The sequence below is a fragment of the Culex quinquefasciatus genome, chromosome 3 (genome assembly GCF_015732765.1).
Source record: "Culex quinquefasciatus strain JHB chromosome 3, VPISU_Cqui_1.0_pri_paternal, whole genome shotgun sequence".
NCBI lineage: Eukaryota > Metazoa > Arthropoda > Insecta > Diptera > Culicidae > Culex > Culex quinquefasciatus.
Window position 1 is genome coordinate 143,546,883 of NC_051863.1, and position 26,330 is coordinate 143,573,212.

Below are 26,330 nucleotides of genomic sequence, written 5' to 3' on the forward strand. Positions count from 1 at the left end.
TCAGGGTAAGAACAACATCATTCGCAAATTTTAATCCAATCTGGATAGCTTCCATCATGGATGTAGCATTACTCATTGTTTGAATCAAACCAAACAGTGAGTTTTGCAAAAAGTCATTTTTCAAACGTAACATCGCCGAGATCAGAAGATCCCAAAGCGTTGCCAGCAGAAAAATTTTCAAATGAAATTTGAGGTACCTGCCCAATTTGAAAATTGGTAGAGGATTTAAAATTCGTGGATGAACCCGAACCCGAAACGACGTTGGCATAAGAAATACCATTGCTGTTACCTAACTTTTCCATGGTAGGGGTATTGTTCGAGTGAGACAGCACGAACGTTTGATTTAAAGATGCAGGTACAACCTGACTTTGAGAAAATTTCGGTTTGGATTTCGGCTGATGCTTAGCACGAGAATCCAATACCTTTTTTCTGATGGGGCAATCCCAGAAATTTGATTTGTGATTTCCACCACAATTTGCACATTTAAATTGGGTGACTTCTTTCACGGGACAATTGTCCTTGTCGTGAGAAGAATCCCCGCAAACCATGCATTTTGGAATCATGGCGCAATGATCAGTACCGTGACCGAATGCCTGGCAACGCCGGCACTGGGTCAGATTCTGGCCATTACCGCCATGTTTCTTAAAATGCTCCCACTTTACCCGTACATGGAACAAAAACTGAACTTTGTCCAAAAGTTTCAAATTGTTGATTTCATTTCTGTTGAAATGAATCAGATAAAATTGTGAAGTCAAACCAAAGCGAGAAATATTCCCGTTTGATTTTTTCTTCATTGGTATTACTTGGGATGGGGCAAAGCCAAGCAACACCTTAAGTTCGTTTTTGATCTCATCCACCGACAAGTCGTTGGAGAGACCTTTCAGGACCGCTTTGAATGGACGAGCATTCTTGGTCTCATACGTGTAGAAATTGTGTTTGTGGTTTTCAAATAACCAACAAAAGTTTGGTGATCTTGTAAAGATTCCGTCAACAAGCGACATTCTCCTCTTCGACCAAGCTGGAACGAAACCTTCAAATTGCAAGTTTCCTTGCAATTCTTCAGTTGCGTTCGAAAGCTGGCCAAATCGGAGACGGAAGTCACTACAATTGGCGGAGCCTTTACTCGTTTCTCGACGGCAGAAGGCTCAGTACGAGGAGAAGGATCCTTGTCAACAGTTTCGGATAAAACACCGAAACTGTTTGCCAATGGAATTGGAGGATTGACCTCACTTTCAGAATCAGAATCAGACCTCGGATGAGGCTGTTTTCTTTTTCTGTTTCCGTTAGCCGGTTTAGCGTTCAAACGCTTCACCGACGTAACGACCAAATCTTCAGAAGATTTGCGTTTACCTTTGTTTTGACGCATTTTGCAAGCAAAGTTCTCTTAAAAGATGGCTTCGTTTGTAAAATACAACAAAATTTCAGGTGGGGTTAGTCTTGAAAAGACTGTTTAGAATTTTGGAAAGTAACTCAGGTAGTCTTTAAAAAGACTGTGAATTTTGTTTGAAATAACTCTGAGCTTAGGTAGTAAAAAATACCTCAGCTCTAGTGTCCGTTCACCACGAAGGTTCGCAAGACACTGATGTAAAATTGTCTGGGGAATCGATTCCCACTATCGGGTTTTAAAAATTTTGAAGTTTAGAACACTTTTTAAAAAAACCGTTTTAGTAAATGATTTTTGTATTTTTTTAGGAGAGACATACCATCCTGCATTTTTCGTCAGTCTTTTTGTCATATTTTAGGCAATTCTCACAAAAAATTTGAAAATCGTGACATCACCGTGAAATTTAACTTTTAAACATAAAAATAAAAAAAATCAGAAGTGGCGTGTATTTTTGTTTCAGTGTATTTTTTTCAGAAAGCCCGTCCAATTTCCTATAAGTTTGTCTTTGAACACTTTTTGATGCGATGCAACGGCTTCGAGATACAGCAATTTTTAAATTGCGAAATACAATAATATTTAAATAACTTACGCCCTTCTCAAATGTTATTTTCGAGTACTATCGGCTCCATATACACAAAAATGGCTTATATAGGCCTAGGATAACATGTCTACAAAGTTTCATTAAAATCGGAGAGGGTCGGGTACAAAAGTACCAGAAAAATTCCTGATTTGAGCTGGAATTGCTCTGAAGTAAAATAGATAAATATGTAGTAACCTCTTTAGAAACTTTATTTAATCATTTTTTTAAACTTTTCATTCTTAGTCCAACTCATCGCACAGTGGGAAAAAAGGGCCTAAAAAATTACCGCAACATGATTTCGCGCAAATCATCGATTGCCATATACCAAAAGCTTCGTTTTTGCACCAGAAACAATAATCCGGTGAAAAATCGTACTGCACGGACCGGTGACCGGAGTACAGGCCACCGGAAGATCCGGATTTTTGGAAAAAGTATCTGATTTATCCAATAGTGAACTAATACGCTTTCTTCTATCATAAATAGTCATGCAAAACAATCATAGAATAATATTAAATACCATAGGACCCATCGGAACCGGTTCCACCGATCTCCGGTGGCCACATCCGGAACCGCAATGGGAAACAGTGTAAACTAGTCGTGCGACGTATCAAACTTCTTGATTTTTGATGGGTACACAAGTAATACACTCTCCTTTTAAAAACATGGAGTTTGATATGTCGCATGAGTGGTTTAAGGAATTTGCCAAATATGATTTTCGGGTGTGGCCATCGGAGGACCTGGGAACCGGTCAAGGAGGCAAACATACATCTTTAAAATACTCTCCATCCAAAATCAAGAAGTTTGATACGTCCAAAAATCCGGATCTTCCGGTGGCCTGTACTCCGGCCACCGGTCCGTGCAGTGCGATTTATCACCGGGTTATTGTTCCTGGTGCAAAAACGAAGCTTTTGGTGTATAGCAGTCGATGGTTTGCGCGAAATCATGTTGCGGTAATTTTTTAGGCCCTTTTTTCCCACTGTGCATCGCTCCAATGGGAATGTTTTTTCAACTCTACATACAGCAATCTTCCAGGGCTTTCCGTTTGCATAAACTGACAGCTTCCGTACAGTCTGTAATCTTGTGTCAGATGGCCACTTTTGATTCCACTTTTCAGCAGTGCATCCATCGTCTCCATTTGGGCCTGTGAGGGTGCCTCGTGACGATAGTCTCCGATGAAGGTGATACCAATACTTTTAGTGTTTTGACCTCTTACAAATGTTCCCTCCTTGAGCCAACCACGTCCCTCGTAAACATTGCCATCGCCTCCGATTAGGAAGTTGTAGCCAATGTCGCCATAGTTTTCAGCACCAATGTGTTGACCTTGGATGGATCGAACTCGATAGAGACAAGCTGACTGGAAAATGAACAGAAATAAGGTCCTTGAAATTATTAAAGATCAACTTGGCCTACCTGCGTTTTACATTCCTCAGTCGTTGTGTGTGAGATGATAACTTTATTAACAGGAAGTTTCAGATCGTCTAATCTTTCCCTTGGAGGTTGAGCCAACCACTCGTTTCGTGTTACAATCCTTAGTGCTTTTGCTTTAGGAGCAAAAGTAGCTAAAACATGAGAGTTGTATAAACTGATTCAACTGCACCGCAATCTTCGAATCCAACCTGTGTCCTCCGGAACGACCTCTTGGTTTTGACCGTGACATTCCAACTTTGCTAGGGTTAATACGCACACCATCGATGCAAGGCTGATCACAATGGACGTTAAAGATAATGCAAGTATAATTTTCATTAATTTTGTATTCGATGTTGGTGTTTCTGAAGATGATTCTAGAATTATTACAGTTATAGAAAGAGTGTTTGGTGACATTTGTCAAGCATACCATTATAGACACATTTAGAAAAAGACGCCTCTTCATTTGCTTCTTTGAAACTTTGTTTAGACATAATTTGCTGCACCATATTGGTTATAACGACTATTCTCCAGAACGATTCTAACTCAACTGATATTAATCAAATCGCAACATCGAGTTTATGTACTTCGTACATAAACGCAAAAAGAAAAACTTCTTATCGCGTCCTTAGAGTAAACCCCCGCAGATTCGTGCGATAGTTTTCAGTGTAATTTTGCATGAGAGTTCCAATAACATCATTTCGCTGATGTCACCACAGTAGGGAAGATTTTCCTATTTTGGTCCCTTACGCCAAATTCCCAATTAAGGCTTTTTCTTGCGATAATTATAACTGTCTACTTCAAAAGTTTATCAATTTTACCTACCTGATTTGGTGATTTCAAAACAAATCCAGTAAATTTTGTTTAAAAAAAGCTTTTTAATTTTGTTGTTAAATTATTAAACACCCTTTACAAAAAATTAAAAAAAAAATCCAATCTAAGAATCTAAGCTGACTGGATAGAAACACAGTTCCAGGATCAGCTGGTGAAGTGATGAATTTTATTCAGGCCTAATATAAAAAATGGTCGAGAATTGATGATTGTAATCGATTTTTCATTCATGTTCATGATATTCCGTTAAAATTGCAGTGATATAAGCTTAAGAATTGTGTACCTGAATCAGGTCAGGTAGTCAGAAAAAAGTGGATACTTAAATTTTGGGTGAGTTTTTAAAAAGGGTTTAAGGAGTCATACAATTGAAAAATCTGGATAGGAGGGATAAGAACCTTTACAGAACCCTTACTAAAGGTTGAAACTCAGATAAAAATTTATTCATCGATAAAATAAACTCTAGTTTTGGTTGTTTTAATAAATTTCCATGAAATGTTTAGGGCACAAGAATCAAATTTAAACTTGATGTGCTGCTGAATTGGCCACCCTTTGATTTGTGTAGGTTTATTTTTAAATCAGAATCACTATGAACCAGTGCAGTATGGTAAATGAGTGATAGTTAAATTATCATTCGATGGATTCCTGCACCAAAATATCAGAGGGTATTGCGACCGTTACAATAGCCCAGTCACAGCTTTCTAGCGCAGTTCGATGCTGGATATTCTTAGAGCATTATAGCAGAAATAATGTACCATTCTAGCAGGATTCTGACAGAACCAGCCTTGCTAGAATATTTCGAGACTGGGAATTTGTGAGTTCTCTTCTTTTGTCTCGTGATTGCCAACAAGAGTATTTTTTTTCAATCACTCCTTCTTTTTCTCGTTCACGCTCACTCGCCGAAGATTCTTTCGTTTTCTCAGAAAACCGCAATGAAAGAACGCGTGTGGGTCCCAATCCTCCCGTCCCATTCAACTGTGTTGGTAAATTTTGTTTTGTGGCGACTTTTGTAGCTACTCTCTGTTGAGAGGGAATAATTTTGAATGCGGGAATGAGAAGACAAAAGAAAATGTCACACGGGATTGTGTAAACACGAGATTGAGTCCGACAATCTTTTTGGCTGAGAATTTTGTGACTGCAAGAAAGGCAGTGAAAATTGGAAGATGAGAACTGAATGTTTGATATTTTTACAACATTGCTATGAACTATGAAAATTATGAAGTTGATTGTTTTGCAGCATAGCAAAACAATATTTATTGTTTTGTTTATAACAGATTACTCAACTAGACATTTTTGAATTTGAATTCAGTAAACTCTTCAGTTTTGTCAAGGTATGATTGGTTTAGGCTCCCTGAGCACGCTCAAGTCTACAGAATTTAATTGTAGTGAATTTCCAGGCAATAAATAACATTTTAAATTTCGAGTAGGTATAAAATAAACTTAAAACTAAAAGCAATGCATGGCGTGGCTGGAGCAGATATTATATACCGAGATATCCTATCGGAGATTTATTCGTAGATAGTTGTTTTTACCAGCCTGAATCAGAATCTATAAATATGAAAATATTCTACCAGTGAAAATTGCGTGTTTCAAAATTTTGAGGTTTTGGGTTTTTGGTACGGATTTTATAATTGATCTGGCCTTCTAGGTGGATCGATCTCTCAATTTACAAACCCTAAACAGCATATTAAAGGTGAGATGTTTCTCTACAATATTATAAAATAAAATGTTTTTTAAAGATCGATCCACCTATAAGGACAGAACAATTAAATATCCGTACCAAAAAACCTATTTTTTCAAAACGCAATGTTCACCAATAGAATATTTCAATATTTATAGATTCTGATTCAGGCCGGTAAAACACAACTTTCTACGTTTATTTTATTTTTTCACAGATTACATTTGTGTACATTGTTAAATAATGCTTATCTTTAGAAAAAATAAATTAACAACTTCAGATCATTTTGTTTTCATCTTCCCAGTGCCTCGGTCCCAGTTCGCTCGACCAATTCGGCCACACTTTAATCTGCTGATACAACTTTTCGCCAGGGCTTGAAAACGGCGCCAGTTGCCGTTGTCCGCACAGTTGATAGCGTGGGTCGATCGTCCCCTGTTCCACTCCCATGGCGATCAGTCGACGAGCGGCCCTTAGTTGTGGTTCCGAAGCTGCCTCATCGTTGAAAGTTCCGATGAATGCGACGCAGATACTGTCTTTATTGAATCCCTTGGTATGAGCACCCCGTTTGTCCCAACCTCGTCCTTCGTAGATATTTCCGTCGGCTCCGACCAGGAAGTTGTACGCAATGTCCGAGAAGTTCTTCGAATCCGGTGCCATGTGAAAACGTTGTATGCGACTAACCATGAACACACATTGAGACTGATGATAGAAAGACAAGAGTGACTTGAACATTCATATGCTAAAGTAATAACTGCACAAGTTTACCTTCGTAGTGCATCCTTCTGTTGCTGTGTGTGCAATAATAACTTTTTGAACTGGCAGTTGCAGCAGATCTAGTGTTTCTCTTGGTGGTTGCGCAAGCCATTCTATTCGTGTCACGATCCTGGCGGAGTTATCTTCTGTGAAATTATCAACTGTGCTGGTTTGAGGGGATGATTTTCCAAACAAGAAAACTAAGGATACAACCACTCCAATACTGGCAATGATAAGTATTAGACACGTTACCGATAGTACGTCCAGTATCGGTTTGTTCCTTGCCAGGACTTCGAGAACGCCAGCAAACGGACTTGGTTCGGCAGCTTTGCTCGTTGATTCTACAAATAATTCATGTTAAAGCAATACTTTTAAGGCGAAACGATCCTAGCCTACCTTTATGTTCTTTGGAAATGCCTGACTTCGCATCTTGATCTTTGGAGTAGATTTGCTTATCCATACTGATCTCACAATTTTTGTTTTTAGCCATTTTTTAAACTTACTTGTCTGCACTACTTAGGATAACTTTTTTACGAATCTTAACGAATATGGTAACAACTCATTGCTCCGATTTACTTCACGATGCAATCACATCTGCGGCTTGTTGACGATTCGAACTGTAAGTCGCATGCAAAATTGGCGATCTCTCTATAGAAGTCGAGTAGTATGGGTTACACATTAGGGTGGTCAATAGAGGGAAGTTGGATTTGATTTAGCTATTTTAACTCAATTTAGTGTTTTAGTAGCAAGACCTAAGGGACCATCCATAAACCACGTGGACACTTTTTTGGAAATCTGGACAATTGCCTATACAAAAAAACTTTTTTATATGGACCGTGGACAATCGCCATATCCCCCCCCCCCCCCTTAAGTGTCCACGTGGTTTATGGATGGTCATTAACCTGAAAAAAAATGATTTAAGTAATTATAGAGAGCCACCCTAACATGCTTTCGATCCTGTAACAAGCACAAATCGTTAAACGTTAGTGGTTGTGGGGAACCCCGTTATATAGGGGAAATCTACCCATTTTAATCCTAATAAGCGGTCGTGTTTGAATGATGCTGGATAATCTAGAGTCTCCCTTGAATTTTACTAAAACCAAGTACACCAACGAGTAGAGCAAGTTTTTGTGAACATTTCTGTTTATTTTCACTTTCACTAAAAGTTATTCTATTTCTTTACCAAGCATTTAACAAAAAAATCCCAAGGGTATTCTAATCGAGGCGAATGCATTGGGCCACGCCCATTTTTCTAATATCGGCTTAGTTCTTTTTCTTCCAACACTCTGTCGAGTGTTGCCATTTGCGCTGACAGTTCAAACGAACACTCACGAAAAGTGGCATTTATAGGGAAAGTTTCCTGGCATCGCTGGCTGTGCTGCTGGTGGTGTTGACGGCCAGCCTTTGTTCTTTTGCCTTCGTCTCTCGCTCGGTTTTCTTCAGCCTTCGATTTGAATGCAAAGTGAAAATTGAAACGTCAAACGACTTGGCGCGTTTGTTTTTTTGATGGCGCTTGCTAATTTATTACATTTTTCGGGATTATTCTTCAAGTGAGTGACTAAGTAACGGTCAAAAGAACATGTTGCCGGTAGTTGGAAGCAATTTCATATCTTAAGCGCCGTGAAAAAGTAAGCGAAAGCGAAAAGTTAATTTTGGCGATATTCATTAAGCGTTTGAGGGATTCTCGTGTGTGTCACTGTGTGTGCCAACAAAATGATGAGAAGTGGTCTCGCAAAATACAAATTATGATCAAAAGTGCATTAAATGTGATCTTTTTGGCCAGTAAGTGGCATACATTTGCGTGCTTACTCGAGGCGGTGCTGTTGCTGGTAAGTTTATAGCCCAAATAGTATTTTTGGAGCTTTAATCGAGCATCAAACTCTCCATATGACGAAGATAGGTGTTTGATTGGAAAGGGTAGATTTCCCCTACGTAGTGTATTTCGCTTATCTGGGAAATTCCAACAAAGCGACTGACAGCGAGGGACATTCCAGTTCTAATGCTGGTTTTGCTATGTTTTAAAACAATTTTGTCTCAAGATTTTTATTTTTAAAGCATGTTCATGGGTAGGCCACACAACGTCCATGTATTTTTTTCAGAAAAGTCACATTGACCACTAGTAAGGCGACTTTTAATACGCAATTTAGTGTTTGTTTAGGGTGCACACTAGTGTGCCCAGAAAAAAATGACCCCCTGCTCCACAAGCATAAAACGGATTTATTTAGTTATTTTGAGCATTTCTGAAAATTTTGAGCGAAATTGGTTGAGATTCACCCATTGATACCCGAGCATGAAGTTGGTAAAAAAAATGTTCTTCATTCAAAAATGACATTTTTAGATCGCTAATTACTTTTCAGGAACGAGTATTACAGCTTTGGTATGTTCTACAAAGCTGTAAAGCAGGGGTGACCAAAGTATGGCCCGCGGGCCAAACGTGGCCCGCGAGGTGATTTTTTGTGGCCCGCGGACCCATTTTTAATAATCATGTAAAATGGCCCGCTGATCAAAGTGATTTTATACTTTTTCAAAATTAGGGTATTTTAAACTTTTGCTCATCTTTTTTACTTGTTATTGATAACGTGTGATAAAAGTGAAACTAGTAAATATTCATCAAACATTTTTGGAAATACAGGCTTTCAGGATTTAGGCAGACTAAATTATGAAATCGGAATAAATATGGCTGTTGCAAGTACATATTATATGTACAAAGCTTTTTTTCGACAACCATCCCCTCGCCCATTATTAAAAATTGACTCGAAAAATCACGGGCAAAAATATTTTTTCAAAATTGTTTAAAATATCCCTAGAAATTTGAGTTCAATCAGCTGAAATCTATTAAAAATGCATTCCTCTGCGTTTAGAATCATTTTGAGCATGTTCTGGTATACAAAAAAAAAAAATGATTTTAGTGAATTTTCGATGAATAAATGTTTTTTCGCTGAAATGTTGTTTGTCGAATCTTACGTTTTTCAAAAATAATGATTGCATTTCAACTTCATGGGTGCTTAGAACATTTTCTAACATTTTTTTGTTGAAATGTTGAAATTCTGGCTTTTAAGCGATTTTTTATTAGTCACATTAAATTTAAAGATAAAATTACGCCGTTACATAAACTAGGCAGATGACACGTCACCATTTTCGAAATACATATAAAAAAAAATTAAAATTGTTTCGAGAACACAAGTTAATTCAGATAAAAACTTTTTTTTTTCAAATACCTAAAACAATAAAATCAACATTACCATAACAAAAAAAACAGCCATATTATGTTTTCTATTATTTTTAATTACCGAAACCATTGTAAAAATACAAAAAAATCAAAACTTCAGCTGACAGATGTATTTTATAGCCTTGTAAATTAAAATAACATAATTTTTTTTAATATCTTATTTGGCCCGCGTGCTCATTTGAGCTTCAAATTTGGCCCGGCCTCCAAAAACTTTGAGCACCCCTGCTGTAAAGCATTAAATTTCCAATGAGAATCTCACTTTTAAGAATATTTGGATGGAACTAGCGCACCGTGCAGACCAAACAGTAAGAAAATTGAGTTTTCCATACATTTTTCGAATTTTCCCATGCAAACTTCACCCCCGAGTATCAATGGGTAAATGTTGACCGATATTGCTCATATTTTGCCCAGAGTCCTAAAATAGCCCAAGGAACAATATTCAGCTTGTGGAGCGAGGTTTTGAGAAAAAGTCCCATATTCTGGGCACCCTAGTGCACACACATTATCCAAAGAATTTGCTGTCTTCTTATTGCTAAATTGTCAAAATTACGGACCCGATCCTGAAACAATCTGATTGTAAAAATAGTCAAACTTTGTATTATGTTATTTTGCAGACAGTACTTTAGGGGATTAATCAAAATTATATCGATAATTCCCTTAGTTTTGAAGATACTAAAATGTTTGTAACAAAAATCTTGATGCAAAAGCTTGAAGTGCACCGTTAACTGGGTTAATTCACTTTTAGTAAAATGAATGCCAACCTCAAAGTCAATAACTCTAATGATCAAATGGGTAAATATAAATTTATATTGCCACAAAATTCATCATTGTAGCATTAACTATTTTTATTCCAAAATATGTTCTTCTGAAAATGCCTAGACATTTTAAGATATTTTCGAATTCTGTTTCAATAACATTTAAAACTTGTATCTGTTTTAACTGCTCTTATGGTGAAAATGTTGAAAGAATCCAATAATGTAGTTTATTTTCCGGTTAAAACTTATTTTAATAGTTTGGAATAAACATGACATGCACCCTTAACAAGATTTTTTTTATCAATGTTTTCATAATTACTTATAGTTCACTTTTTACTCATTTTTTAAAACTTTTACAAATTTATTGAAAACAATTTCTTGATGTACTATAAATACTTATATTTAAATCTTTGTTTTGATTTTGCAAAAAAAAACTTCAATTTATCAATGTCATACCGGTTTACGGTAACTAATTTTGTCTGAATAGTTCTATATTGATTTCTAGAACATTGCCAAAGATACAAATCGATAAGGAAATACCTTCTTAAGATTTGCATACCTATTTTGTATGATCAGCTTGCAAGGTTGTGCGGAGACCTATGGAAAAAGCTATGCTGAAAATTGCTTTTCATATAAGGATTATATGGAGGAAAGCCAAAATTGCCGAAACGTCGAGAATTATTTAGTTTAATTTTATGTTAAATAAAAGTCATTTTATTTTAGAACCTATTTATGACAAATATTTATTCACGAATGTATAACAATTTATGTACAATTAGAAACTGATCATTTTTTATCCTTTTTTCAACATTTCGTAAAGTTTACTTGACCATTCATCTAGTACAGTATTAAAAATGATGAAATATTTTGCGTATACCACTATGCCAGCAACACTAAGTAATAAATCCGTAGCACGGGATAGTTTTATCACATATACTTAATTCTTTACAATACTTTGCTACATAAAGCTGACTCTTTAAACAGAAGTTCTCGTTTACTTTTGCTGCACTGAGGATCTCAAAATGATCTATATTGAGCATGTAAAATGTAGTAATAACCTAGTAATAACAACAACAAATACTGTGCCGTTGATTCATGAATGCGCGACGTATTATGCCTTACATATTAGCTAGCTCCCCTAAGCAGTTTTATTCCTCTTGGGAAAGTCCTGATCCCACACCGCCGGCAGTCCGATTTCCGATCCACAGCGAATGTAGCCAGGATTTCCGCACTGTGACCACCGGGGCATCTTGGAGATTCGCTCGTAAATGTACGGTCCCGGGCTCTTGGTGTTTTTGGTCTGCAAAGGAAAGGGGTGAGAATCGTCGTTAACTCTTGATTGCAAGAATGTTAACGATAACGATAAATACTAACCTGATTGTGGGACACCAGCTTGTAGTCCCTCGTCAGATGGTCGGTGGCCACTCCGTGGGCGAGCAGGTGCTGCAGGGCAGAGTACTGCTTCTCATTCGGCTCGTAGCGAATGTAGTCCCCCATGAAGCAGATCGAGAGGGTCCGGTTGGAGTACGCGTTGGAAATGTTCCACCCGCGGCCAACGTAGATGAAGCCGTCCCCGCCGAGCTGTGGGATCACAACGAAGACGGTTAGTTTGCAATGTTAAGCACTTAAGTATAAATCAAATCTTACGTAGAAATTGTTGGGAATGTCCGGCAGTCCCATTTCGGCCACGGCCGCATCCTGGATGGTCCGCATCTTGATCGAGCACCGGTACATGTCCAGGCAGGGTGTCGACTGCACTCCAATGTGGGTGATGACCACGTACGGAATCGGTGGGAACAGCGGATAGCGGCCCCGCACTTCGTTCTGGGCGCCCCAATTTGGGCGGTCGATGACTAGATGGCCATTGCCAAGATTTGGAACTGCAAGAAAGTTAGTCTAAAATGATCATAGGTTGTTGTCGAGCCGCGTCCCCAAATTTTCTACAAACTTGTTCCCGACGCATAGCTGTCGCCAAACAGGATCGGGGGCTGGCTTGGCGTCGGTTCGCTGCCCTGCATGTGGTTGATCACGAAGTACAGTGCGGTAGAGAATGCGATGATCACGAACAGGATTAGGGCTCCGTACAGGAAGTATCGCTCCTGGCGCAGCACGGAGGGTGCCTCCCCCGTGGAGGGAAGGCCGCGGCTTTGGTTGTTACGACCGGCTGGAATACAAAATCAGTCTCATTTATTCGTTTTGTTTGAGTTGTTAGTGTTTTCTAGAATTTCGTACTTTTTGTAGATTTTAATTTTGTCTTTTTTGTTTGGGTGTAACATTGTCCAGGCGTTCCCTTTGTTAAAAGAAGCCATTTTGCATCATTTTTTCCGTACAAGGCTCCATACAATTTTGTGGGATGGTCATATAAAATGGGTATTGAATAATCGAAAATATGGAGTTTGAGAAGGGACCTTCTGATCGGTGTTGTGTCTTTGATAAAGTTGTAGGTTATCTAACCATGATCTACAACATTTTATAAAAAAAATAGGTACACGGTCCTCGGAATTTTTCTTCTCGATCATTTTATTTGTCTTTTACTGCTATGTTTTAGGGCAGCAGAGATATGATTTATTTTTTGAAACAAAATTAAGGAAAAATAATACAAACATGTTCTTAAAAGTCATTTTTAAAAGCAAAATCAAATCTGCTGTCGAAAATGACTTTCGAAATTTATTTTTCACAAACTGCATCGTTTTCAAGTTATATTCAATTTTAAACGTCAAAGTGCTGATGTGGCAACTTTAGAAGCACGCTGGAGTTAGATGCTGTACCCCTAAAATTCTCATTTTGACTTTATTGATTTGACAGTTGGTTGCTGAGAAACAGCCTCATAGCATCTAACAAATTTAAAGTTGAAGTTTTTGGAACATTTTTAAACTCGCGATAATTCGGAAATATTTGGTTTGATTTTCAAAGTTAAAAAATGACACTTTGGTGAAATTTACTGTTTGTTTGTGATTCCTTTGTGGACCATCATTCAGTGTGGTACTCCTGGATTTTAGCTCCTGAAAAGTGCTTAAAAAGTGCAAAAATGCCTCAGGGCAAGAAAAAGAGGCGGTCCTCACCAGCAGGATCGGCAGATTTGAAGAAGCTAAAGAATGCCGAAGCGCTACCTGCAAAGCCAGGCAGCTTGAGCAAGGACGCTCAAAAGTCGTCTGGAAACCAGTTTGCTACCCTCCTGTGGACGTGAGCGAGAAGGAAGAATTTGAACGACGGGAAAAGTTGCCACCCATTTTTGTGAAAACATCGTCATCGGATTCGGTGCGAAAGTGGCTGACCGGGTTTATCAAATCTGGTGCTTTACGAGCTTCCATTCGCTTGTGTGCTGATGGACTCAAAATTCTGCTACCTACCAGAAAGGATTACAACTACGTTCGGGATTTCCTGAACAACACAAAGATTGAATACTACAGCCATGACGATCCAGGTAAACGCCCCATGAAACAGGTCCTCCGAGGCCTGTACGACATGGATGTGAGTGTGCTGAAAGAAGAGCTCAAAACTCTTAAGTTGAACGTGATCGAAGTCTTCAAGATGACGAGACACAACAAGGACATCAAGTATCGTGATCAACTGTACCTGGTTCATCTCGAGAGAGGATCGACAACGCCGTCTGAGCTGAAAGCAGTTCGGGCAATTTTCAACATCATCGTGACTTGGGAACGTTATCGCCCAGTGCACCGTGACGTGACACAATGTTCGAATTGCTTGCAGTTTGGACATGGTGGAAGGAACTGTTTCATCAAGAGTCGTTGTGCAACCTGCGGAGGTGAGCACAAAACTCAAGCTTGCGAAACAATCAACGAGAACATTGAAGCCAAATGCTTCAATTGCGGCGGCGACCATTCGACCAAGAATCGAAGCTGCCCAAAACGTGCTGAGTTTGTAAAAATTCGGCAGCAAGCGACGACGAGGCACCAACCAAATCGTCGCAAAACACCACCAGCATACACGGACGTGGATTTTCCTGCTTTGGCGTCACCAGGAGCAGGATCTGTTCGAGTGGTTCCAAATCTGCAGCCATTGCCGTTGAATCAGCGGCAAAGAGTTGCAGAGCATACAACACCTCCAGGCTTCAGTCAGCAACCGAGGGAAAACCAACCAACATCAACGGGTGAAGGCAGTAGTGACCTGTTTTCACCACAAGAACTTCTGAACATTTTCATCGAGATGACAACAACTCTGCGTGGGTGCAAAACTCGCCAGGAGCAAGTAAGAACTCTTGGAGCATTCATCTTAAAATACAGTTCGTAGTTTACTCGTTCTAGTGATTTTGAATATTTCATTGAATTTATTTTTTAAGTTTTAAGTTAGGATTAGTTGTTAAAGTGATTTTTTTTTCTTTTTTACCCAAATGTATTCAATTCAATGCAATGATGTAAAACAATTTGAAGCAAATAAATAAATGTGATCAGTTAATAATAAAACGAAAAATACAACAAAGATGAAGAGCATTAGGCCATACCACTTATCATGTAAAAGAAATGTAATTATTATAAGAATGTTCAATAAAGACATATTTAATTTCAAAAAAATTTACTGTTTGTTTGTTGAAAATAATTTCGAAATCTACATTTGAAAAAGACCATAATAAGTATTTTTGGCCCTTTCAAAAAGTTACTCTCGAAATTTTGATTTTATTTTTATTGCACGTGTAGAAAATTTCACCAAGGTTTAATTTTTAAACACTGAAAATCGAACCAAAAGTTTTCTAATTTTCGCGAGTTTAAAAAAAGGTGAATAATAAGATAACACTCATTTTTAAACAAAATTCAAACTTTAATTCAACCAGCTGTCCAAACAGCAAAGTAAACAATAAAATTGTAGGAAATGTTCAAGGATTCTTATTTTTTTAGCAGGGGCGCTTTTCCTTCATAAAGTATCCATTAGATGCAAAAACCTGATTTTTTTCGAAAAAAGTTTATCAAATTTTTTTTAGTAATTTTCGATTGCAAATTTGATTATGCATCTAAAATTTTTTTTCAAAATTTGTATGGACAATATTTAGTTTTTTTTTATTTTATAAAAATCACATTTTTGCCTTGTTAGTCCCCTAAAACATAGCAAAACTAAACGAAAATTAAAAAAAATACAAATTTTGGCAATTTAACTTCAATGCAAATAAAAACTCAGAAAATGTTTTTTTTTCTCCGTGCAACTTTTTCGAGTCCTAACCATAACCTGCAACTTTGCTGAAGACACCAAATGGATTAGAAAATTTGTACACGTTTTTCATTGCATTTTTTTCGATTTGAATTTTCCTTAAATTCTAACATGCTGTGCTTTTTTAACTTGAAACACTAGTTTATGAAATCACAACTCAATTTTTAAAAAAAATATTTGAGGCGAGTTTTTGAAATATGCTTGCGTTCTTTGGAGAACTTTCACATGATACGAAGTTGTTTTAAATGATTTTTTTAAATTTCATTTTCGGTAAGATTTTTGATACATGGTATTTAATTAATGAATTAGATTAAAGGTATTTTCTTAGTGCAAAAAGTGGTTTAAATGAAACGGTACATGTTTTTCATGTTTCACCGTTTTACGCCCCCTTGGTAGCTCGAGTGCTTCAAACTGTAGTTTCTCGAATACCAGTAAACAAATTTTACTTGTACAACCCTCTTTGAAAAATTTTATGATATCAACTCTATTTTTAATCCAATTTGGTAACGGTGAACAAAAACGTTGAAAAATCTAAATTTTTATCATGGCCGGAATGGGTTGAAATCTTATTTTCAAATGATATAACAACAATTTTCGTTGAAAAACAAGTTAGCATTCCAAAGTATTGTAATTTTAGATGCCCAACAAATAAGCAAATCTATGTCCAGTTGTAAATTATTCAGAAATGAATATTTTCTAAAATAAACATTGACATGAAATTTACAGACGAGCTGATTTGTGTAATATGAACAGTAGATTGAAATGAATAATGAATAAAATCAAGTTAGGTTATTTCATTTTTTTGTTAATTTTCAAAAAAAGTTAGGAAAATGTATACTACCACTTGAATTTCGGGAATTCGTTAAATTTCCCGGGAAACGGGAAATATATTTTTCGGGAAATCCCAGGAATTCCCGGGAATTTTGTTTTCCCGGGACGGGAAATTGGATGCTCTATTTACTTCTATTACCTTTGCCAGAAGAAATCATTTGGCTACACTATTTATTGGTCTCCATACACTCAAAATAATGTTCACCACGATGCTGCATGAAAATTCCGGTGGCAGCCAATTTTTGGTCCAAAACAACGTTTCACATGAGTCGTGCAACTATCACCATGCATTCATGTCAACTCTGCTTGGTTTTCACGCAGCTTACACTCACACAACCGAATGCCTCGTGAAATCCATGCCTGAAAATTTGGAGGCGTGGCTTGCAGTCAGCTGGTTTTTTGTTTGCATGAGAATCATGAAACATCCGCATGGAAACTGGTATGGAAAAAATCTGTACACCTTTTCATGCAACATTGTGGTGAAAATTCAGTCAAGGTTGCGTGAAATTCCTGTCTGAAAATTTCATCCCTTGGCGATCGGCACTTAGCAAATTTCTATTCAGTTGAGCAACTATTGTCGTGTCGAACGGATGAAGAGTTGACGTTCTCCGTCGTTTAAAATTAAAACAGTTCGTTTGGCGGATTAAATGTTTGGCAATTGTTGCCGTATTCTGGTAAGTGAAATAAATCATTACAGCCAAGGATTGGAAAATCAATATTTATTTTTCTGTTTATGTTCTACACAGAAAAAAATATGTGAAATTACCCGACACGGAAAAAATGAATCACATGTAAATTCAGTTGATGTAAACTTGAGATTCGACGTAAACGGTTGAATCACACGTAAAATCATGTTTTTACGTATAATTTGTTGGAAATTTACATCAAATTAAATTTAAATTTAAATGTTTAATGACGTGCAAAAGTGTTACATCATAAATGATGTAACATTCGGAAATATTTTTTTGTGTGTATTTTCAGGTTTTTTTCCACGACAGCCCGAATTCAAAGCCCTCCCCAATTGAACCAGGGCCGAAAATTTTCTACGGGAATGATTGTGTGCTGCCTCGGTCATCGCCACAGAAAACTCGTGGACCAAGTTAGAACCCGACCGTCGCTTGCTGATATGATCATCGATTTGAAGTGGAAACATTCAACGGTCCCGGGTGTGCCCAACCCCAGGCGAAGGATCATTCGTGGACGATGATTTTCGTGACGTCGGTCCAGGTCATCAAGGTCTCCAGGGAGCCAACGATGCTAGGAAGTTGATGGCGAAAACGTCGGCCGCGTACGGCAGGAGGTTAGGGAACCCCGCGAGCAGCATGAACGCCGGAACCATGGGTGCGTTTGTGAGATGCCCTTCGGAATTTCCAGACAGAAAAAAAATAGTGTATTGTATAGAGTGTTGTGGTGTAATTGAGATGGTGTATTAGTGAATATGAACAGCGATTGCGAAAATAAAATGCTAAAAGAACAACTCATTTTTTTATTCATTTGAGATCATAAATAACAAAAAAAAAAGAAGAAGAAAACGTCTCACCCCCAACCTCCCACACTGTAAAAGTCAGTAGAAAATCATATGATATTCACATTCCAATCAGGTATGGGTTGCGTGAATTGGCTGCAACCTTAACGTGAAATTCTTGTGATGTGGCGTATGATTGTATTGGTACACTTGGAAATTGATACAGCCTAGCCTCCAGAGGTTCACGTAGATTTGGCATGAACATCCAAATGGAAAAAAATCACCTGTATTTTCATGCAACATTGTGGTGAACAATATTTTGAGTGTACTATTTTGGTTCTATTTTTATATAAGCGAGAATATGTGTTTTGTAAAAAGATTTGCTGGCAAAGTTGTAAGTTTCTACCTATGATAAGAAAAAAATATCTTTTTTACAACTCGTAGAATATATAACAGTTCGAAATAATTTTTCAAATGCTGAAGTATTTTTTTTTTCGTAAAAGAATTTAAACAAAAGTAAGTCCGACCAAATTTGATCTTTTGCGAACCTTTTTTAGCAGAATTGAACACATGAGCTGAGTTAATAAGATAATCCTAAGACAAATTGAGCAGCTAAGTACTTTAAAATGGATTTGTGAAATGCTCTAATTTCAAGTGCAATCAACCTTGTTCTACAAGGAATTGAGGGAGGCAAATAAAAAGAATCCAGCGTAACAATAACAACAAACACACAACGCTGATGGATACAACAAACTGTAAACATTGAAGTCTATAAATAACACGATGTGCGTCGAAAAATCCAATTTACGTTCAAGCTAGGCTCAATGTTTCAGCTAAAACTATTTTACAATGCACTACAATACACACATCTAGCCGTGGAATAAGCCCCTGGCGTCGGAACAGGATAGGGTGCACTTCTGCCAAAGATGTCTACTGGAGAGGAGGACGAGTTGACCAGGCTGGACTGGGATGAAGCTGACGAAGACGATGACGATGACTTGGACACTCGTCGGTAGTATTTACGTTTCCGCTGCAGAGTCAAATAGTGACGATCTTTGCTGTGGATTTTTAGCAGCAGCTTCATGATTCACGTTTGATTTCACTGAAAGACCACACCGCACTGCACTTCACTTGTTCACGTTCGGTTACGGACGAACTGGGTATTTTGCATATTTTACATTCAATTGGCGTAACTAAAAACGCTGACGGTTTCCGGTGGGATCGTCCCCAAACAGGCTGGTCACCGCATCAGCTCTCAGAACTGTTTGATGCGGCACAGTTGCAAACCTTCTTCTTGCCGAGCGTTTAGGCCGGCTATTACGGATAACTGACGGCTTATTCAACCCGCTCCAAATTGAATTAGCCGTGTTTGCTGATACTTTCTTCTGGTTAGCACAGCTATAGGTCGCGACTTGTTTAACCAATGCGGATAATCCGCGGACTTTCTCTTCCCGACGTGTCACGGCGCGTGCTGTAGACCTGCGTCAGCTGTTTTCGCAATGTTGTACCGCATTACTGGACGGTCGTCGATTGAATGATACTTCGCAGCCCGGCGGACCTGTTTATTTTCGTTAATCCGAAACGATGAAATGTATACAAACCACCAGGGAGTGTGGTGCGTGCACGGCGTTTCAACGACGAGTTCAGTCTGGCTGGCTGGCTATAGTAGAGTCGCGTTGACGGCGAAAAATTGCGATGCATTCGCTGGAACGTGGAAAGTACTAAGCCGTAAACCGCGTGAGTGGACGGCTACTCAACAATACGAGGGTGGGGAGGGTTTTGTGTACAGTACAAAAATTGATGGATAAGTAGTTCTTTGGAGGTTAAACAAACAACTTTTAAACCATAAGTGGTTGAATATTCATTAAACAAAACCAAAAATAGATTTATATAAAATTTCTACTAGACATAAAAATATTCAAAGACAAAACATTTTTAGCAGTGTAGTGCCCTCGACGTCTTCATCGTATATTATGTATTTTGTGTGCATTGTCACCATGAACAGTTTGGTTGTTCCTGTGTGTTAGGTGTGGGTGACATCCCAGAAGGTGGGGGTTGCATTCTACTTTTTTTTGTGTTGCATTGTTCATTGTCTAGTATTTAATCTAAGATCATCTTAGAGAAAACGATAAAAGTGCAGCCACCTCTAGTGCTGTTTTGTGAACATATTTTTAATGGCTAAGCTACACATTGAGAGAAAATCTTAAAGGATTTACGATTCTGAAACATCATTCTCCATCTAGCTTCCAGCCAGTTTGCTTTTCGCGGAAGTTGACACTTTGGGTTTTATGGCCAATAAGATAAAAAAGATATTTTTTGCGCATTTGAGTAATTCTCTAAAAAATCGCATTTTTTTTAGATTTTTAATTTTTTTATGGCACTTTTTTATGCATTTACTATGTCAAAAGAAGCAATTTTTCATCACACTTTTCCACACAAGGCTGTTCTTACAAAATGAGCATGACTCGTGTTAGTTTGTAATTGGCCATGACAGCCGTCACGACATCCGACATATTCTGCAGAAAATCGAATTTTCATTGTTTTTCAGTAATGAGCCCTTGAAGGATGCGCAGATGAAAAATATACAGAGAAACCTCTTTTTACGCGATGCGTTACGTTTTTCTAATTTGTCGATTTGTCGATAGAAAATAGTTTTTCTATCAAGCATTTTTGAAGTTAACTTAAAAAATTGATCGATCATCGAATGAAAAACAGGTTTGTTTACTCAAACTGTGAATATTCAAGATTCTGTATCTCGAGAAAGGATTTTCTAATCGATTTGGTGTCTTTAAAATTTTCAGAAAAAAGAATCACAAAAAATGGTTTTTGTTTGACTTTTTTCATTCATTTATAGAATTTTTATTTATTTGTAAGAATTCCGGGGACTAAAATAGTAGTTTATGCAACAAGTTGCAAAAAGGGGATTTTTTCAGACCGAGTTGGATAAATACGAAGAGTGCTGAAAAAATCAAGTTTAGCAACGAGTTCCATACAACATTTTTTGCAATTCCGAAAAAAACCCATTGAGTGAAATTTTTAGTCAAATTTTCATGTATTTTGTCAATAAATCGTTTAAATCAAAAAATGTTAAAAGTGTTACTTTTCGAAACAAGTGCTGAAAAGTTCAACTTTTCAGCACCCATTTCAGTGCTATTTTGAAAAGTGTTGCTATTCGATTCTGTTATTTCTAGTACAGAAAAGTATGCTATTTAGTAGAGGTGGGCAAAAAAAGAGTGAGCCGCTCAAAGAGCCGGTTCACTAAAAAGAGCGAAAGATCCGTGGCTCACAAAAAAAGAACCGCGGTTCTTTTTTAAACTTCCGTCTTTTGAAAAATCCGGCTCGAAATGGCATGATTTTTGTTATAAAAATATTTTATTGTAAATAAAAAAAATTAAAAAATTAGTATTGAATTTGTTTTTGAGAATTGAAAATAAAATTTCAAATTTTTCAATGCTTATGAAAACTAATTCCAAAAGTAAATGATTTATTAAACAATATGAAAAAAAACTATTGTACATTAAAGTATTACCGGAATACAAATTTGAGCATTTCAAATTGCATAATTTGTAAAATATTACCAAAAATTCACTGAATAATTTAGAGATTTTGGAAAAAATCTTTTTAGCAATTACAGACTCTATTGATTAAATCAGAATGTAGAAAAAGTTCGCAGAATGTTTTCTCCAAATAAAATATCAAATAAAAAAAATCAAACCATCCACATTTACGACCCCCGGGTATTTTGTGGTCTCTATTGCAAGTTTCTGCTCGAACCTAGGAGTCCGAAGGCTTGAATGGGGAGAGCACCCAAACCTCTTTCTACTCCAAGTAACCTTCCTCCCCAGTGTTTGAACTGACGACCTTTGGATTGCGAGTCCAACCGCCGCCAGCGATTCCACCGGAGTAGGCTTGGTTTGGTGTGTTGTTTGTACTTATGGCATGGAGACGACTCCTACACCTGGAATGACTTAACGGCGTTTTACTTCATCATCCGATAGAAGGTTGGAGCAGATGGGAATCGAACCCAGAATCATCCGCTTACAAAGCGAACAGCGTAACCATTCGGCTAAGCCTGCTGCCAAATAAAATATCAGCATTAGTTCAATTCTTGCAGAAATAAACGCAATTTTAAAATTAAAAGCAATTTTTCCAGCATCCTAGATTTAAGTTTGGATGTCATTCAATTACTTCAATGTATAGGTTCGAGTAGAAATCTTGACCTAGAGACCGCCAAGACCTAACGTTTTAAAGGGCATCTTCTCGTTTTCAGTTTTAAATTTTTTTTATCAAATTATTTGTAAAAAGTCCAATGTAAAATAACTTATAAAATCATACGATTATAGAAAAACCTTTTCATCCAAATTTTGAAAAGAGTGAAAGAGCCGTTCAAAAGAGCGACTCTTTTTAATGAGCGAACGAAAATGAGCGGCTCCTAAAAAAGAGCGGTTTTGCCCACCTCTACTATTTAGTCGTTCAAGAATGACAGGAAAAGTAAGTAGTTTCACGACGGAATTGCAAAAAGGCTTATTTTGCGCTAAAGTTTAGGATGATTTTTCATGTGGATAATAAATGCGATATGAATCCTTGAAAAAAATTTTTTTTTTGAAGAATCTAACATTGTCAAATGAAATTTCAAAAACCCTTTTTCAAATCTTTAGTTTTTTGCAATTTAACGAAACTTTTTGAAGGAAAAGCACCTCTTTTAAAAATATTTTCTAAAAGCTGAGAAAATTCCGTATATTTTTTTTAATTTGTTGACTTAAATTATGTGAAAAATGAGTTTTGCTCAGTATTATGGTGATTTCTAATTAGCGCTTGCTTTCCAACCCGCGAAATCTTGTAAACTATTGGTTCAAATTTTATTGTTAAAAAATGAATCTTTTGTGAAATTTTCTGCTCTTTTCCTTAAACATTATTTGAAAATTTGAATTCAAAATTAACGTATTGAATGGCTGAATCCACTTATTTTGGACATTTTCAAATGTTGGGCTAGATTTTTGAGTTCCAAAATTATTATTTAAAGAAAAGAGAAAAAATTTCACAAAAATTTCACCTTCTAACATAGAGAATCGAACCAATAGTTTTCAAAACTGGTGTTTCTCAGAAACTACCAGTCCGATCAACAAACTCAAAAAGTGTAAATTGTAGGATTTTTTTTTCAATTTATAGAAAGTATTTTTGAATTTCCAAAAACTGAACATTTATCGAAAAATTTTACATAAAAATACCTATAATTTGAAAACGGTGCACTTTATAAAAAAAATGTGTATTGTAGAGTAATTTTGAATTGCAAATTTGGTTTTACATCAGATTTTTTTTTTATTTCGTTTGACATTTTTTTTTCTAATTTTTTGCCTCTCTTGCAAAAAGAAAGCTTTGAGGTTTGCTTTTGGAAAATTGCTTTTTAGTAATAAAAAGTCAAATAAAAAAATCTGATTTTTTCCGAGTTCCTAGTTTTTTATTATTTGAATTATTACACAAAAAAAAGAATATTTGAATTTTGTTTTGTCGCAGAAGGCGATATTTTAAAATAAAATATCTATTTCTTCACTCTTCTGATTGGTGTCTTCAAAAGTGCACTAATTTAGACATTCGACTTTTTCATGTTTTCAGGCCATTCATGATAAATATGTTTAAATACTAATATTCCACACGATTCATGAAGTGTCTAAACATATTTGCAAAAGTTATAGTTAACGATGAGTAATCAAATGAGTTCATCAAGGATTACGGACTTTAATAACCCTTTTCATCATATGAAACCTATCATGCTTGGTTGTGGCTTGCATTCAATGACTAACAAATTAACCTCCAACATACACAGCTAAAAAAAAAGTGTAAATTTTGAAAGGTTGAATATTAACCCCCTTTTATGACGTAATTTGACCGCAATTTAGACTGAAACAGTGGCATTACAGAGGTTTTGATTTATCATTGCATATGATGCAATTGAATCATATTTTAACTGTGTGTGATAATCATAATCAAACAGGTTTCTATTCTTTAGGTTTAGATTTAAGATTTAATTTTTTTAACATATAATCAATCATGAATACACCCTATATTTTTTCTGATTTGAAATACGTTTTTTTAGAATAACACAAAGTTGTGCAACAAAGCAATCTTGTTTTTCGCAACTAATTGTTGTTTCAAATTAGTAAAATCTCAGTTTCGCGAAAAGTCATCACGAGTCGTGAGGACACATTTCGTTTCAGTATTGTGTTGGGTGAGTTTATGTGTTACGCTAGTCCAGCGCGTGACGACGTAATCTATAATTGCGGTTGAGTTCAAACAGGGGATTTTGATTGTTTCAACTGTTTAAAACTACGCGATTTCTTAAACCGGTTGTATTTGCATTGGATTGATTTGTGACTAATTAATGAATATTGTTGCATTATGGAACTTTTTATTCATTCGATTTCAGTTGACATGTTTCGAAATTGGAGTGAACACCAGAAAAAATAATTTCAGTTTATTTTCTTTTGATTGGATAGTTAAGAATAAGATCTATCAAATACCAAAAATATAACTCATATAAGTTCTAACATTAATTTTAGGTGATTTTAACTTCCCAGAACTAATATCAAAAGAATCCAACGTGCAAGTTCGGTGGTTTCCTCCGCTTTGATATGCGCGCGATAAACCTTAATCCAGCACTAATCATCAAATTATCTCACGTTTCACTTGCAATTATTGTTGTCTATAGATCGCGCAACGGATTTCTCCCATCGGGTTGTCGTCACTGTCCGTCCAAGGTGTACGCACGATTTTGCAATAATTAACCCGGCAGATCACGTCGTCGTCGTCGTCGTATATCCGCGATCGTCAGCAGTCCCATGGAACCAGAAATGTCCATCGCGGTCGATGGTCGGCACTTTCGGGCCGGAGGGACATTGTTGTTGACGCAAGTTGATCGATTGTCACCTGGCCCATAGATGTCACCCCCCTCCGAGAAGGGGTTTGTACGTGATTGTCCACAGCAACGGACTATACTTACAAGCAATTCGGGTCGCCTCAACGGTAGCGTCCATGTACTGGTAGATCGTAACAGCACCTTGGTACTGAGTCATGGGTCCGATGACCACGTCGCTCGAGTTGGACAGATTGATCACGCTGGTCGTGGCGGGCTGGACGCTGGTGTTGCCATTGTTGCTCCCGTTGCCATTGGCCGCTGCTGACCCGTGGCCAGAATCCTGGTTGTAGCTGTTGCCCGGCATACTCGGGATGGCATTGTGCTGGTGGAAGCTGTTGTACCGCGGATTAATGCTCATCAGGGCATTCGCCACCGATTCGGGCAGTGGAGTAGCCGACGGTTGGGGGGTGTTTGGATCCATGGGAGGTGTTTCTTTTTGGCACGCAACTCACGACTTCAGGAACGGAGACTTTGTGAGAACGTCACAATTTCCGCGTTAAGACACCGCACTAATCCGATGGAAGGTTCCACGAGAACTGTGCAATAATTACACTCACGAACGAATATCAACGCCGCGGGAAAGGTGAATGTTTGCACTGTGAGGTATTGAATTGTTGAATGTGATAGCGGCGCGGATATTCTGTATGCACACTGCTCTGTAAACCGGCCAGTTAGGTACTAAAAGCTCTGCGGTCGCACGTACGGATGATGAATACATTGAGATCGGGGTTTCATGTGTGAGCTCGATCCGCGGGAAATTCCGGCGCTTAGCTAATTGTGATATGGTGGCATGTCATCTTGGTTGAGGGGAGAGACTTCTCCAAGTGGGATTGAAGAGGTAGAATACTTGAACTGAAGGTAGAGAAGCACCCGCTAGATCACATGCAATATATTATGCAATGATTGTCCGGGGATTGTGTTAACACTAGTATGTGATTGTAAAGAAGGCTAGGTTAGGCTAGGTTAGGTTTATTGCAGGCAACAAATTTTTGACGAAGAACTTCGTCTTAGGGCTCTATACAGGGTAGCAATCCAAAATTTCGCGAAGCGAAATGAAACGCTTTGGTTTCACCTTCCCCTCTCGGCAAATTACCCCTTTTCTTAGCGCACGCTGGTTGGTTGAACAAACGTTTCCCAATCAGTCAATCGAGAGACGTGAGATTGATGTATCTAAAATCACCCCCACCTCATAATTTTCGGATCGTCGGCAACAAACGAATAAAGAGGTATAGGAGAATGGGTGCAAAAAGGCGGGGCATACGTCCCCGACCTAAAAAAGCGGCTCGGTCAGTCCCGAAAATTCATTCTGTTGCTGGATGTCGACGAGTCAACATCAGAAGCAGATGGCCT

At 37.5% G+C, this 26,330-nt stretch overlaps 3 protein-coding genes across 5 annotated transcripts; all 3 read right to left on the bottom strand.

Annotated features, from left to right (window-relative positions):
• Positions 1-2,882: 2,882 nt before the first annotated feature.
• LOC6038231 (peptidoglycan recognition protein) lies at positions 2,883-3,908 on the bottom strand. 2 transcript variants are annotated; one of them, XM_038262301.1, is made up of 4 exons: positions 3,799-3,908; positions 3,581-3,733; positions 3,375-3,523; positions 2,883-3,318 (listed from the first exon to the last, which is right to left on the bottom strand). In XM_038262301.1, the coding sequence occupies exons 1-4, from the start codon at positions 3,875-3,877 to the stop codon at positions 2,923-2,925; spliced, it is 777 nt and encodes a 258-aa protein (XP_038118229.1). In that variant the 5' UTR covers positions 3,878-3,908; the 3' UTR covers positions 2,883-2,922. The 2 variants fall into 2 exon arrangements, with proteins under 2 accessions (XP_038118229.1, XP_038118228.1); XM_038262300.1 differs by having other exon boundaries at positions 3,581-3,745.
• Positions 3,909-6,068: 2,160 nt separating this feature from the next.
• Positions 6,069-7,254, bottom strand: LOC6038229 (peptidoglycan-recognition protein SD). The gene is made up of 3 exons (XM_038262298.1): positions 7,024-7,254; positions 6,640-6,968; positions 6,069-6,573 (listed from the first exon to the last, which is right to left on the bottom strand). Exons 1-3 carry the CDS (start codon positions 7,115-7,117, stop codon positions 6,151-6,153), a joined length of 846 nt encoding a protein of 281 aa, XP_038118226.1. The 5' UTR covers positions 7,118-7,254; the 3' UTR covers positions 6,069-6,150.
• A 4,084-nt stretch (positions 7,255-11,338) lies between these two features.
• On the bottom strand, positions 11,339-25,662 carry LOC6038227 (peptidoglycan-recognition protein LA). 2 transcript variants are annotated; one of them, XM_001848003.2, is made up of 5 exons: positions 25,065-25,662; positions 12,560-12,775; positions 12,259-12,491; positions 11,986-12,192; positions 11,339-11,911 (listed from the first exon to the last, which is right to left on the bottom strand). In XM_001848003.2, exons 1-5 carry the CDS (start codon positions 25,399-25,401, stop codon positions 11,750-11,752), a joined length of 1,155 nt encoding a protein of 384 aa, XP_001848055.2. In that variant the 5' UTR covers positions 25,402-25,662; the 3' UTR covers positions 11,339-11,749. The 2 variants fall into 2 exon arrangements, with proteins under 2 accessions (XP_001848055.2, XP_038118224.1); XM_038262296.1 differs by lacking the exon at positions 25,065-25,662 and adding an exon at positions 18,935-19,804.
• Between the last annotated feature and the right edge of the window lie 668 nt (positions 25,663-26,330).